Source organism: Haliotis cracherodii, unplaced genomic scaffold (genome assembly GCF_022045235.1).
Source record: "Haliotis cracherodii isolate W230 unplaced genomic scaffold, xgHalCrac1.p SCAF_11, whole genome shotgun sequence".
Lineage (NCBI taxonomy): Eukaryota > Metazoa > Mollusca > Gastropoda > Lepetellida > Haliotidae > Haliotis > Haliotis cracherodii.
The window spans coordinates 15,140,025-15,156,686 of NW_027266266.1; the positions used below are offsets into that span (position 1 = coordinate 15,140,025).

At 41.2% G+C, this 16,662-nt stretch overlaps 1 protein-coding gene across 1 annotated transcript; it reads left to right on the plus strand.

Moving 5' to 3' along the window:
• The first annotated feature begins 846 nt into the window (after positions 1 to 846).
• On the plus strand, positions 847 to 11,444 carry LOC139455440 (uncharacterized). Its single transcript, XM_071236991.1, has 8 exons — positions 847 to 881; positions 2,491 to 2,601; positions 6,111 to 6,276; positions 7,063 to 7,257; positions 7,807 to 7,986; positions 8,500 to 8,795; positions 9,823 to 10,595; positions 11,119 to 11,444. Exons 1-8 carry the CDS (start codon positions 847 to 849, stop codon positions 11,442 to 11,444), a joined length of 2,082 nt encoding a protein of 693 aa, XP_071093092.1.
• Positions 11,445 to 16,662: the final 5,218 nt, after the last annotated feature.

Sequence of the window (16,662 nt, forward strand, 5' to 3'; positions counted from 1 at the left end):
GAAGTTTACAAAGGCCTTTGGAGTTAGAGTCGTTTGAAGCTCTTTGAAATCTTCGGAAACAGAGCACGCTCGGTTGTACCTCAAAAGTTGTGAAATGTAGACTCCAAAGTCTGAAACTTTTGAAAATATTGCTCAACATGAAGAGAAAGTTGAAGTCATCGTTATTGTATGGAATCCTAGAAGGGATATGTCGCGTTGTGCCATTATCGCATTTTTGCCCTTACAAAAACAAGTGTAAAGTGGCAAAATTAACCAAAGCGCGACAATGCGACATTTTGACCATTTGTCGCATTGTCGCGTCGTCGCATTGTTGCCCTTTGGAAAAATAATAAAATATTATTTAAAGTGTGACCATTCGACAAATGGCAAAAATATAAATGTTGCGTTGTCGCATTGTCGCATTGTCGCGCTTTGATTAATTTTGACACTTTCTGCATGCTTTGTAAAAGGGCGAGAAGGCGACAAAGCGACAATGCGACATTACTTCTTCCAGGATTCCATACTATGATCTTACAGTAATTTGGATAGTCAGGTTCACTGTACATACCGGAAACATTTACATGAATCTTGAAGCAGACAGCCAACGTGTGCATGACCAAGTCTGGTCACTCACTCACTCACTCACTCATCCACCCACCCACCCACCCACCCACTCACTCACTCACTCACTCACTCACTCACTCACTCACAACACTTCGTCTTTTGGAGACACACGTTGTTGTGTTACCAATACTTATCAACACTGATTTAAGAACGTTCAATCAATGCCTGACCTGTGTACAGCCAGATCCCATATCAATATGTACACAAACTGGTCTAGCTATAGGTTGTGAGTGGATTACAAACATGGACCGTTGTGAAATCGGAGAAGTCCTCTATGGGTACGTATCTGTTGGGACCTGTGAAGATGCGGGGTAGAATAGGTCTTCAGAAACCAATGCGTGCCGTAACAGGTGACTATGCAACTGGATCGTCTGGTCCCGACTCGATTATTTACAGACCGACGTCATATAGCTGGAATATTGCTGAGAGCGGCGTTAAACAACAAACAAACAAAACAAAACGTATCTGTTGGCTATAGTCAGTGTTGCAGATGGGTTCCGAGGTGAGCTCAGATGATATCTTGCTGTACCACGTGGCCGGAGATATGTGGTCGGTGGTCACTTTGCTAAACCAGGGCGCGCTTGTCGTGGGTTCGAATCCAAGATTAGCCCTCATTATGATCTTAGTCTGTCATCGCTTGTACATGGAAACGTCATCGACGGTGTCATGTTTCACTTGGTAAGTTGAAACAACATAAAAAGTGGCGTTCAAACACATTCATAATTCATTGTTTCTAATGTATCGTTTGTGGTCTGTGGTTAGATATCAACAATCGACATAATTATCTTAGACAAAAAATCAAGAGAAGAAACTATAGTCTGCAAATGAAAAGTAGTATATTGGAGTGAGCTATGAAACCTATCACAGTCCTCCACGCGTGTTGTCATTGTTCGTCCACGCTGCCGCACAGCAACGTGTTAAGGGTTAACTTTCAAAAAGTGAACGGACATGTTCGCGAACTCCTGATGAAATCACTTATTTTCAGTGATCCATTCATATAATTTACACCCCTTATTTGCCTTTTGCGCGCAAAGGGATCCATTTCGTCGGATAATCGAGACTGGTTATACTCTGTCGTTGACGATTCACATTTATGTCATATTTTTGGCGACCCGTGAAGATCCGGTGAAGAATAGGTCTTCAGCAACCCATGCTTGCCGTAAAAGGTGACGGTGCTTGTCGTTAGAAGCGACTAACGGGGTAGAGTGGTCATGCTCGCTGACTTGGTTGATGTATGTAATCGTATCCATATCAGTGCTCATGATATCAATCACTGGATTACTGGTCCAGACTAGATTATTTCCAGACCGCCATCATATACCTGGAATGTTGCTGAGTACGGCGTTAAACAACAAACAAAACAAAAACATCTTTTGGAACATGAAAAAGAAATGGAAGGTATTTTCATAAACTCAACTACATACCCTGCAAGGTTGTTGGGCACTTGCTTATGAAGAGATCATGAATGAATCTCTGAAAGTCAGTGCTGACACCAGGTGTTCGTGATATCATTAAAGGAGTTCGCGAAGGGTTCGGTAAAGTTCGTCAAAAGCCAGCAGTGACCGAAAACGATATTGTTTACAAAAGTCCAAGGCACCTGCTCCCTCGAATATTAATGTCCCGTGGGGCGGTCGGGTAGCCTAGTGGTTAAAGCGTTCCCTCGTCATGCCGAAGACCCGGGTTCGATTCCCGACATGGGTACAATGTGTGAAGCCCAATTGTGGTGTCCCCCGCCGTGATATTGCTGGAATATTGCTAAAAGCGGGGTAAAACCATACTCACTCACTCACTCATTAATGTCCCGTAAAATATCATTGCGAGCATGCGCCGTATGTCAGTTTACAGTATGACGATTTAGTCTTTCAGGCGTGTATTTAATTTGTTCAGGAAATCTTCTGATGTCGGCATCACATCAGCTCCAGACACCAACATGGCGGGAGAGGATGAAAACGAGGATGTATCCTCCTCCTCAGATGAAGAGGAAGAGGAGGAAGCTGGGTAGGAAATCCATGTTTTAGTTGTGGTATTTACATCGGGAGATGAACATATTGTCTGTGCAGGACTATGTAGAATTGACGGCGTTTGACTGATGACGTTTAATGCCGACCGCCTCCGTGGTCTAATAGTAGAGCGGCCGCCCGGAAAGGGAAAGGTCCGGGGTTCGATTCCCGGCCGCGTCATACCAAAAGACGTTAAAAGATGGTACTTGCTACCCTGTCTTGCGTTCGGCATTAAGGGGCTAAAACAATGACTGGTCGGCTCGGAGACAGTATACTGTCTGGTTGTGTATTCATGTTAAACTGCGGCATGGTATCTCAGTGGGCTAGCATGATATTAATATGCATTAGTCCGGATTAGTACAAGCAGCCACACACACACGTGCATGTACGTCGCTAAACCCCATATCACCTCACCTCAAACCCAATGAACAGTGGTGATGGTTCACTTAAATCACAGGAAGAACCGAACGCGAGCCTACGGCATGACAATCATCACTTCAACCTCTATCCATCCATCCACATAATTAATACATAATATCTATGAGTGAAGTGAGTGAGTGAATGATATTTCACCCGCCATATCACATCTTCTAGAGGCAAGGGCGTTAACTGACTATATAGGTCCAGTTTCCTCCCTTGCCGAACTAGGCTGAAATTCCGGAGTTACATTTTGTCTGGACTGACGAGTTTATGAATAGTACGAGGGGTGTTCATTAAAGATTTCAACTGACCTACTTCCGATGTACCTAGTGGAATGAAACTTGGCATAGGTATTAGTCTTTCTCCACATAGGAACCACCAAGAGTTACACACTTCTCCCATCGTTTCATGCAACTATGGAGACCTCGCTTGTAAAAGCCCTCATTTTGCGTCTCAAACCAGGACTTTCATAGCCACAGGACCGCGCTTCTGTCTGGGCAACATGAGAGTTGTGTACTGGAGCATTGTCTTGCAGGAGACGGACACCCTTGGTCAGCATGCCACGCCTCTTAAGCTTGATGGCGTCCCGCAATTTCCGCAGCAGTGAAGCATGATAAGCTCCTGTAATTGTGGCACCCTTTGCCAAGAAATCCACCATCACTACTCCGTGCTGGTCCCAAAACACCGTGAGCATGACCTTGCCTGCAGAGGGTTGGACACGTGCCTTCTTTGGGGGTGGTGACTACACATGCTTCCATTGCATCGACTGAACTTTAGTCTCAGGATCATAGTGATGGACCCATGTTTCATCCTGTGTGATACGTCTGTCATAAAGGTTTGCCTGTTGTTTTTTTTGGCACATGTCCAAAGATCCTTTGAGCAATTGACTCGTTCCTGCTTTTGGAAAGGTGTGAGCAACCTGGGAATCCATCGTGCAGACACCTTATGCATGTTCAAATTGCCATGGATGATTTTTTTTCCACAGACCTTACACTGATCTTGACATCTTGTGCTATCTGGCGAGCAGTTATACGTCGGTCTGCCAAAATGGCGGTCTCCACTTGATGGATAGTGTCCTCATCAATGGCTGAATGGGGGCGACCAGGAATGGCAGCTGTTTTCCACAGATGTCCGACCACACATGAACTGGCGATGCCAGTGTTTAACAACGTCATATGATAGGGCATCTTCCCCATAAGTTGCTTTCATTTCATCGAAGGTTTCTTTTGGTGTGCGACCTTTCAAATATAAAAACCTAATCACTGCTCGGTATTCTACTGGCTCCATTGTCACACCCTACTCGATCATAACATCTTAAATCATACACAGCAAAATATAAGGAGCCACCCCACTAGTTACGAGAGGCCATAAACGATATATACAATAACAACATTTACAATATATTGAGGATCACACTAACATCTACCCGTATAAAACTTTCGATTTTAGGGCGACACTGGCAGGCCTTGGCAGATACTAAAAGTACATCAGGGCTTGAGTGTATAAAACCTACCTTCCTAATGGCGGTACAATTACACACGCTTCTGCAAAACATTATCTTTCCACTTCAAACATGTAAATGGGGGTCGGTAGCCTCGTGGTTAAAGCGATCGCTCGTCACGCCGAAGACCTGGGTTCAATTCCCCACATGGGCACAATGTGTAAAGGCGATTTCTGGCGTCCCCTGCTGGAATATTGCTAAAAGCGACCAAAAAACATACTACTCACTCATACAGGTTATTTAATAAAACGTGTTTATCATCCTCAACTTCAAAGGGAAGATGTCTCTGTTAACAAGTGTAAAATTGCTAATGTGTCGTAAAACAATATTCATTCATTCATTCAGCCATTCATTCAAAAGGGATAAACTCGATGAGAGAGTGCTGAGTGTTGTAACGACCCATTCGGAATTTTGCAAGAACGCTTCATTGACTTCTTTGGAATGTTCAACCCCATAAATTTCCTTAAAGGTTAATTGATTCCTTAATTATTTCCTCAGTCTGCAATTATGAGCGGGTCACACTGGCTTCACTTACATGTCCACTGCCCTTTAAGAACAATCCACTCACTCACCCATGGCATATGCAGTTAGTCCTGGCCATGGTTGATAACAGTAATCAGTAACAGTAAAATATCGATATGTCAATGGCAAGGACTCAATTCACGAAGCGAGCTTGGCGTCATTTGCGATAGTCTTATCACTTGTGTAAATTCTACTCAGGGTTACATATCTGATTCGCTCGGTAACATGCCTGCAGTGCTAACTCGGGCCTCGTGTATCAGTCAGTCTGTAACATCAAGGCAGGTTCCCCCGCAGTGGTTGTGTTATATCACATTGTTGAGTAGCTCCAAATTCTGACAAATGACCTATACTAATCTTAGATGGGCGGTCGGGTGGCCTAGTGGTTAAAGCGTTCGCTCGTCACGCCGATGACCCGGGTTCGATTCCCGACATGGGTTGGGTACAATGTGTGAAGCCCGTTTCTGGTGTCCCCCGCCGTGATATTGCTGGAATATTGCTAAAAGCGGTGTAAAACCATACTCACTCACTCGTTTGGGTCACACTCGTGTCAGTGATTTTGTCTTTCGTTTATCATTAAACTAATTTGAAGTTGAAGTGCAAAGTCATACATATTCTTACTCCTCCTTTCTAAAATGTGGGACGAGGATGTAATATATCAAGTTTAAATAAATACAAGTATTCATTAAACAAGGACATACGCATTATGAGACATTTATAACTTGTGTATTTTAACGTAATCGCAAATGTCAATATTTTTTAAGAATAAGTATCAATGTTATATTGTCAAATAATATAATAAACACCCAGTGAATATTTATTAAATAACTGCTTTCTCGAAATATCTTTTTTTTTCTTATGTTCTTCCCATGCATTCCTTACACACACACACACACACACACACACACACACATGCACGCACGCACACACACACACACATACCTCTTTCTGCAAAACGTATACATGTAGGATATTGTTGACATTTTACTAAAAGGTCCCCAAATAGATGCGTATTGAACATGACCACCAATTTAAGAATTCATTTAGTCGTATCTTTTGTTTATCAGGGATATATTTGTTGCCCGCGAAAGCAGTCCCAATGCTATGGAGCGAGCGATCAAGCCACTGGGCCACGGCGTGCTCGCAGATGTCCCTTTGAAGCATGAAGATGTGAAGTGTAAGCTGGTAGAACTGGATGTACTGAGGAGAAACTGGCAGCTCGTACAGATGCGGGTCAGAAACTATTTATTGTCCATAGGTCATGAGCTGCAGCTAAATGCTGCTTCACTGGATTGTGTCCCACAAGCTGCATAGTAATTCTTGCAATATTTATGTCTGTACGATGCCGGTGTTTGCTGATATATAGAGTTGGCATGCTCCTGTACATATTCTGCATGTATGTCGCCTATATGTTTTATATTTTTGTTGCACATTGCAGGTATGTTGTCTGTTTTTTCACGTATTTTGCATGTATATGTTAGAGGTATGTTGTCTGTTTTAGCAGGTATGTTGTCTGTTTTTGCAGGTATATTGCATGGACGTTGCAAGTATGTTGTCTGTTTTTGCAGGTGTGTTGCATGAATGTTGCAGGTATGTTGCATGGACGTTGCAGGTATGTTGTCTGTTTTTGTAGGTATGTTGCATGAATGTTGCAGGTATGTTGAATAGATGTTGCAGGTATATTGTCTGTTTTTGCAGGTATGTTGAATGGACGTTGCAGGTATGTTGCATGAATGTTGCTGGTAGGTTGCAGGTGTGTTGCATGGGCGTTGTAGGTATGTTGTCTGTTTTTGCAGGTATGTTGCATGGACGTTGCAATTATGTTGCATGGGCGTTGCAGGAATGTTGCAAGTTTGTTGCAGGAATGTTGCAGGTATGTTGTTTGTTTTTGCATGTATGTGGCATGGACGTTGCACGTACGTTGCCTGTACGTGTCTTACACATGGTTGCATTAAATGACTGTTTACGGGTTAACATTGATTTTTAAAGTCAACCTTTTCTTGTTAAATTTGTGCACAGCTGAGTTCCAGCGAGCGTCTGGTGAGCCTCATCTTTGAAACAGATGGGATAGACAATGTACGTATGCCTGATGACGTCATCATCAACATCCCGGTGCTGATTCCACGCAGCAAGGTGCGACCAGAGAAAATGTACGACTTCTTTTTCATGGTGGAGAATGCGGGGGTCTGGTCACGCCGCCCAGCTGAATACAAGGTTGGACATTACCCTGACTTCATAAACCATACTTATGGAATTTCAATACACTTACAGAAAGGGTTAAATCAGAATAAATGTTAGAATAGTGTAAAAGAATCAAATGTCATTAAAGTAACAAATCTATATTAACAGGGATCATGATGGCAGTATCATGATGGAGGGGCTCGGGTAGCCTAGTGGTTAAAGTGTTCGCTCGTCACGCCGAGGACCCGGGTTCGATTCCCGACATGGGTACAATTTGTGAAGCCCATTTCCGGTGCCCCCCGCCGTGATATTGCTGGAATATTGCTAAAAGCGGCGTAAAACCATACTCACTCACTCACTCACTATCATGATGGCATTTCGTTTTCGTCAAAAACTAGCATCATTCGAATCGTTGACAATGGGTTCCAAGTTTAAAAACTCAAATATTAATTGCTCACGAGAAATTTCTGTCTACAAAGAGTTCGAACAATATGTTGTCGTCTTTGAGCAAGACATAATACATGAAACAAAATAGAATTCGTTTGATTGATGATGTTGTAAGGTGTTCCTGTTTTAATATAGAACCGCAACGTCAAGGCAAGTATCAAGGAGTTCAAGTCTCTGTGCGTGATTGCGCGACTCAAGCCAGAAGAGCATGTTATCACTCCTAAGGGCTTCAATTTTGTCTCTGATAAAGATCAACACGTCACAGTCAATTTCCCAGAAGGCACCGTGGAGAAAGATACAAATTTTAAGTTCATAGTATGTATACCATTTCAAAAGGATTCGTTATGGTATTGCTATCACAGTGGGAATCAAAATTAAATAGTAGTGGTGGTAGTGGTAGTGGTAGTGGTAGTGGTAGTGACAGTGGTAGTAGTAGTAGTAGTAGTAGTAGTAGTAGTAGTAGTAGTAGTAGTAGTAGTATACAGATTAAAATAAGTACATGTAGAAAATAGGGTTTGTGTGATCCTGGCACAGTCAGACTGGTTAGGCTCATCATCAGCTCAGCTGAGGACCCTTGCCCCCTCTACGCGCAGCCCAGACAGCGAATGGGACTTCTTCCAGGAAGGCATGTCGGCCCACCGAAAAAATATTTTTCGGAAAATGTGAAGACTCCCCAACTCTGTATTACCCAGATTGTAAGAAGGGCTGTATTCCTGGCGTGACATTTCGTATTATTATTTTTATTATTATCATTATCATTATCATTATCATTGTTATTATTATTATAACAAACATGCCACGTAAACCATCCATTTTTCATCCGTCAAGGTGGAGACAGTTGACCCCAAGAGGAGTATGAAATACAAGACCTACAATCCCTCCACCTTTAACTGCATCCTTGGCTTCACCACAATACTGCACGTGCAACACGTGCATGACACGTGCCTCAAGCATCTCGTGGAGGTCTGTCTTCCCATACACAAGTCAGAGGATGAGAAAGAGGAAGAAGAGGTGGAAGGGGAAGTGGTGTTCCTCAGATGGGAGGGCGATGAAGTAGAAATCGTTCAGGATGAACCGACAAGGGAGGAGAGCTCTTACAGCATTCCTGTCAAACATTTCTCAGGGTATGATCCGTTTCATCTTCACATACATTCAAACCACTTTCCCATCTGGTTGATTGATGTTGTCGGTTATCCTTTTTTGTCTTTCCAGAAACATTAGGGTTTAATTAACGTTTTACATAACTGCAGTGAATCCATTTATCTCGGCGTTCAAATTGAACTCATTAATAACATTAATTCCTGACAATCATATGATGGATACAGAGTTCTTCTTTGGTGCATTTGGGTTAATTTTTCAATCTGCAATTGAACTTCCATGCTCCGAAATGACGGGGTTTCTTTGTAACATTTTATCATTTTCTGACCCCTGTCTTTCTTTCTTTCCGCCCAGTACATTCTGTTCCGGCGAATAATCGACATTTATTGTTCTCTGGCGTTGACATTTTGCATTTGCTGATCATCCGTGAAGATCCGGATTAGAATTGATCTTCAGCAACCCATACCTGTCGTAAGAGGCGTAACGGGAAGTGGTTGATGCATGTCCCAATTGCATAGATCTATGTTCATGATGTTTTTCATCGCCGTGATATAGCTAGAATATTGCCTGTTGCGTCGTTAAACAACAATTTTAAAGGCGTAAATACAAAGAAGATTGTTCATATGATAATGACCATTTTTGTGAACTGTTTGAGATGTATATTAAACAAGGTACAGGCTCACTGACTTGGTTGATGCATGGATCGATGTAATCAATCACCGGATTGTCTGGTCCAGACTCGATTATTAACAGACCGCCGTCCTATAGCAGGAATATTGCTGAGTGCGGCGTTAAAATAAAAACAGACAAACAAACGTTGCTGACATACGTCTGACATCTGACCATTAACAGAACACATGGAAACATGACATTGAGCTGATATTGTGATATGTCTGTTCTTGTTTCCGGGCGTTAAGACAACTACCGGTTAAAGAGTAGACAAGGATCATTGAAGACATGGTTCAATTACCACAGGGGTTAGGTATGTGAAGCCCATTAGTGTTGTTAAAATAGATTAAAACCCCACTCACGTTTACTTTTTTATGTACTAAGCTACAGTGCCGTCCGTAAAGACAAATCTGCCTCCAACCAAGATGTCTTGACAGCTGCCCGCATCTTGGCCGGAAAGGAGAACCTCTGTACCCTTCTATCCCTCATCAAGGTGCGTGCTATAGGACCTACAGTCCTCCTGGACGTCGTGGAGTCCTGTAAGGTAGAGAAGGTCCTCCGGATACATCGTAGAGCAGGCATGAAGGAGATCGAGATGAGCAGATCCCGTGACATTCCAGTGTCGGACAGAGAAAGGATCAAGATCGAGCTTGGAGGAAATCTCGCCCCTGTCTCATGTGTCCCACGTGATGTCTATAACCTCACGTTCGTGAAAGCAGCTGCGACCAATAACGTCAGCTTCCCTCTACAGACAAGGGTCTCGTCATCAACTTACAGCATCATCAACTTCAGAGGAGGAAGAGGACGGTGGGTTCACTCTATCCATTTCGATCTTGGCCTTGGAACCAGAAACCCAAAGAACACCCTTCTTTGTCCCACCAGTGTCTGTTTCCCGACCTTTCAGCATTACCAGACCGAGCTGAAGTATAGGCCAGTGTCGGATGTCCCAGTAACAAGAGTGGTCTTCAAAGGGTTAGATACCCCCGACAGCCAATGGGATGACAGCAGGCCAGTAACCCGCCAATCAACAAGTACAATGCAGTCTGTGGAGGCGGACTCTGAAATGAATGTAATGTTTGACAGGCCAGTTAATCGTGCAGCGTCAATGAAGTCAGAGTCAACCGTTGCCTCATCCACTGCATCAGTAATCGAAAAAAGTAAGAATATTATACCAAAATTTTATCATTTTGTCACAAATGAAAAATGTATGATTTGTCCATATAGCTCTACACTCTGATGTTTGATTATTGTATATATTTTTAATGAAATGACATAACACGTTTATTAATTTTGGGACTTTTTTCCTTCCTATGCATATGGAAGATGTATAGAGGGGATTTGGCTCGAGCTTATTGGCAGTTTGATTCAAGTCATTCACACATAACTCTATGTCTATGTTTAATTTTATTGATTATTCTAATTTCTGCGATTATGTTTCTAGGTTTGTCAGCACCATACCTGTGCTCGTGAGTTTCACCGAAGTGGTAAACGTCTGAGACCTGCATCACTTCAGGCTTTCCTCCCACATTTAGCTGACACGCCGCGATATAACTGGAATACTGTTAAAAGCGGCGTTAAACCCAGCTCACTCACGCATTGGACATAGTCTAAAAGTACATCAACAATCATCAGAATTATATGGGGATGGTTTTACTATTTTTATTTATTATCCTTGATTAGGGCACCCTGTGTTGAGCGAGAAAAGCCTACTGGCCCTGAGCGAGCAACTTTCCATGACTGAATGGAACCGAGTGTTGGTGGAGCTGAATATTGGCAGTTCTGATATAGCCCGGGTCTGTGAAGAAGCAACTCGACAAAATTTTAGTCAAGCTTTCAAACTACTTGTGTTTTGGATACAGACCAACAGAGGCAAGTCTGACAGGGATCTCATCAACATTCTGGTTGCAGCCTTTGTTGAACTATGTAGAATTGATATGGCGGAAGTCATTCGGAAAGCCGGAAGGACGCACAGACATTTGAAACGGAGTGATTTTAAGAAAATGTGAGTTTAGAGTCGCTGTTGACAGTATTTCAGTTTATCACAAGTCAGCGTGTCAGGTAAATGTCAATCTCATTAAAATCAGATCTTAGTTCTCGATACCGCTAAACAAAGATCTGAGGGCACCCCATTAGGGGTCACGTCAGACCGACCTTGCGCGAACTTTGACCGACCAATGGAATGACTGACAAGAAGTCGACATTGGCCGATCAGATGGCAACTTTCTCGTGCTTTACGGCACTAATTTCAAATTGGCGACTACGCCTGGAAACATATTTTGAAAAATTCTCGATTAAAAATTTGGAACCTGAACAAAAGAACATTCTGGAATGACTAATCGATTATCTAAATCTGTATGGATTCAGTCTTTAAGCCCGTTACTATCGTTCGGAATACCCCATATTAAAGTTTTTGAGGTTGCATGATTAGAAATCACATTCCGACTGTCACGTTCATGATCTGGTAAGCGACGTTCTGATTGGACGGATGTAAGGTCGTTCTGGCGTGATCCCTAATGGGATGTCCTTAGATCTTTGTTTAGCGGTAGCGAGAACTAAGATTTGATTTGAATGAGATTGGGTAAATGTAGCAAGAAAACCATAGACCATTCGGACTTTAAGGAAGCCCAGGACCATGGATAAAATGCTGATTAACCAAGAGTCAGGAGGACCCTAGGATTCCTGCATCCGATTCCGGTACGACTAAGGGATCTAACGCTAACAGCCACAGATTGGGCCAACCATCCCCTGTAATTGTCTCCTAAGTGAATTACTGAAAGGTATATTTCAGCGGTTTCCATGTGTCAAATATAAAAAAGGCTTTTATACATACCCGATCATTAATTGTGAAATAGTTGCAAAACGCATATCCCATTTTGATGTTGGTGGTCAGGCCTAGAAATCCAAATAATAACTTCCTCCTTTGCCCTACAAATATGTCTTTTCTGACCACTCAGCATTATCAGGGTTGAGGTATAGGTCAGTGTCGGATGTCCTACAAGGGTGGTCTTCCAAAAACATTATTTGTTATGTAGTGAGGTGAGGTGAAATTGGGTTTAACGTCGCGTCCAAGATTATTGCACTTATATAGCGACGTGCATGCACGTGTATGTGTGTGTGTGGCTGCTTGTACTAGTCCGGACTGATGCCGATTTATAGTGCTAGCTCACTGAGATACCATGCCGCAGTTTAACACGAATACCCCACTCAGACACAGTATACTGACTCCGAGCCGACCAGTCCTTGTTTTAGCCCCTTAATGCAGAGCATTAGACAGCGTAACAACAAGTACAATCTTTTAACGTCTTTTCGTATGACGCGGCCCGGGATCGAACCCTGGACCTTCCGCTCTCCGGGCGGACGCTCTACCACAAGACCATGGAGGCGGTCTGTTATGTAGTGTAACATTGTAACATATTATTGTAACTAATGGATATCACATCATTTGTTACATTGTCTGACACGGCATTCCGGTTTTTTTATATGACTGTAGCCAATCTAACATTTCTGTAGCATTGTGTGACATAGCGTACTGGTTCTTATGATTACTATCAATTTATAATCAGTTGTTACGATGCGTGAGAATCGAGTAACATTGACCAACTTCACATTATTTATAACATTGTGTGACACACCTTATAGCTTCTTGTGACTGTCACCAATGTAACATTATATTTTTATTTTCTGCTGTACATACAGATTATTGTGACAGTCATCAACATCACATTGTTTAAAATGGCATATACGATCTTGTGACTTTGATCACCATCACATTATGTGTAACATTGTGTGACATAGGACATAGGTTCTTGTGACTGTAGCCAATAAAACATTATTTGTAAAATTGTGTGAAATAGCAAATAGGTTCTTGTGACACTGACCAACATCACATTATTTGTAACATTGTGTGACATAGGACATAGGTTCTTGTGACTGTAGCCAATAAAATAGTATTTGTAACATTATGTGAAATAGCAAATAGGTTCTTGTGACATTGACCAATATCACATTATTTGTAACATTGTGTGACATAGGACATAGGTTCTTGTGACTGTAGCCAATAAAATATCATTTGTAACATTATGTGAAATAGCAAATAGGTTCTTGTGACATTGACCAATATCACATTATTTGTAACATTGTGTGACATAGGACATAGGTTCTTGTGACTGTAGCCAATAAAATATCATTTGTAACATTATGTGAAATAGCAAATAGGTTCTTGTGACATTGACCAATATCACATTATTTGTAACATTGTGTGACATAGGACATAGGTTCTTGTGACTGTAGCCAATAAAATATCATTTGTAACATTATGTGAAATAGCAAATAGGTTCTTGTGACATTGACCAACATCACATTATTTGTAATATTGTTGTGTGACATAGCACATTGGCTCTTGTGACATTGACCAACATCACATTATTTGTAACATTGTATTACATAGCAAATAAGATATTTGTAACATTGTGTGACATAGGAAATAGATTCTTGTGACTGTAGCCAATAAAATATGATTTGTAACATTATGTGAAATAGCAAATGGGCTCTTGTGACACTGACCAACATCACATTATTTGTAACATTGTATTACATAGCAAATAAGGTATTTGTAACATTGTGTGACATAGCAAATAGGTTAATTGTAACACTGTGTGACATAGTACATGGCTTCTTGTGACTGTAGCCAATATAACATTATTTGTAACAATGTATGACAGAGTACATGGGTTCTCGTGACACTGACAAACATCACATTATTTATCTTTAATGTGATGTTGAAGAGGGATACTTCCCGTGAAACAGGGTCTATTGGTATATTAATTCCGCTTCTTGAAGCAGGTGCTTCTAGTGATGAATGATATATATAAATGATAAATGGAAACTCACTGTTAACAGTCAAACTAAGATTATTGTTTTCAAAAATGGTTGCAAACTTGCCAAAAATGAAAAATGGCCCTTTAAAGGTGAAAGTTTGAATGTGACTACACACTATAAATATTTGGGTGTTTATTCAGCAGCAGTCTCAATTGGTCTATTCATCTAGGAGAAGCATCGGTTCAGGCTTTCAGGTTTTATTTTGTATATTTAAGAATATACATATCCTTGGTGATATATGTTAAAAGTCATTCTTTAAAAACTTTGATGTTAAAATTAACATCTGATGAAATATGGGGATTAAAACAATTTAATGATATCGAAAAGGTACACTTATTTTCATGTAAATGTCTTGGTGTAAAACCCAACACATCTAGCGCAATGGTTTATGGAGAATGTGGTAGATTTCCTCCATTATATATTCACAGCTGAAAGTCATAAGGTACCGACTGAAACTCCTCAAAAAGTGAATTCATCGAGATACCCTCAGAAATGTTACAATATGATGATGTTATACCATACGAATGGAAAGACTAATTGGGTAACTGATGTGAAAAACTTGTTATTCAATACTGGTTTTGGAAATGTTTGGTATGATCAATTTGTACAATCTGAATGTGTATGTACCAATTCTTTTCTACAGAGGCTAAAATATATTTATTTGCAATCGTGGTCATTCTCGTTGATATTATCGAATAATGTTTTATATTATAGAATGTTGTAAACTCATGTATACACTGAACAGTATCTGTTTTATGTAAAAATAAAGAAATACCGCAATTCATTGGCAAGATTTCGATTTTCATCCCATGATTTATGCATCGAGAGTGGGAGATACACAAAAACTCCAAGGTCAGACTGATTATGTAAAATGTGTAATAGGCAAGATATAGAGGATGAACATCACTTTTTACTTGTATGTCCATTGTACTCCACTGTGAGAAAACAAATATTCCTGTATACTACTTCTGATGATCCAAATATTGTGAAATTCCGACAATAGTTAAAAACAGTCTATATAAATAAATAATACAATATTTAGCCATGCATATTATCCGTGCACTGTCATAAAGAACCAAATTTGTAAATAATAGTTACAATTGTGTGCAGCATCTCTGTCACCTGTACTATAGGCCTGGAGCGTGAATAAAGATTGATTGACATAATTTATTACATTGTGTGACACAGCATACGTTAGTTCTTGCAACAGTTACCTACATCACATAATGTATTACCTTGTGTGACATAACATTATGTTTCTTGTGACACCTGCATCTTCTGTTGTAAAATCAAAATCATAAGTATATGTAATTTGAAATAAAATAGAGTTGCTTCATATCATCTGATTGTGTAGTAATCAACATCATATAACCTTTGGCACCAACTTGACCTGCGTTGTTGTGTTCCATTCCACTCGTAACAGTTCTTTTTTTTCCTGGAACACATCTAAGTACTCGTTCCCCTTGAATACCACCTATGTGGGACTTTTTAGAGGACAAAATTTGTACGAGAAAAAAAGGAAAACTTATTATTTTGCCTCAGATTTTAAAAAAAGAAACAACTATTCGCTGTTGAATGTCGTGAAACTTGTGCAGTGAAAGCAACCGTAAAGGGTCCGGCTCCTCTTTCCAGAGATGCAAAGTTACGTCTTGATGCAGCAGCTGAAAATATAAAATCTCTCTCCAACTTCATGTTCCATAAACCGAAAACACGGCTAAATGGTCATAATGAGTGAGTATGGTTGTACGCCGCTTTTAGCAATGTTCTAGCAAATATCACGGCGGGGGACACCAGAAACGGGGTTGACACGTTGTACCGACAAGGGCGCTCCGACGAGCGAACGCTTTAACCACTTGGCTACCCCACCGCCCATAACTGGCCAGAACAATTCATTACAGATGACAAAATGTATAGCATAGATGCGTGGTTGTGGGTTGTTCCACGACTATAGACAAACGCCCACTAATGTGTATTCCATATTTCCCTTACTTCGAAAGACAGCCGTTAAAGAACTCGGTACATTTCCAATACCATATACCTTCTTCATGTAGTTTGTAAAGGGACGGTGACGTTCCACGTTTTAAAAAACAGTCACCTTGCTACTTCCAGTGTTCTACCCGTGAAGATGTTGGGTAGAATTATAGGTCTTCGGGAACCCTTTCTTGCCGTAACAGGCGACTATGCTTGTCGTAAGAGGCGCCTACCGGGATCGGGTGGTCAGGCTCGCTTACTTGGTTGATGCATGTCATCGATCCCAATTGCGTGGATCGATGCTCATGGTGTCAATCACTGGATTGTCTGGTCCAGACCGCTGTCATGTCGCTGGAATATTGCTGAGTATGGCGT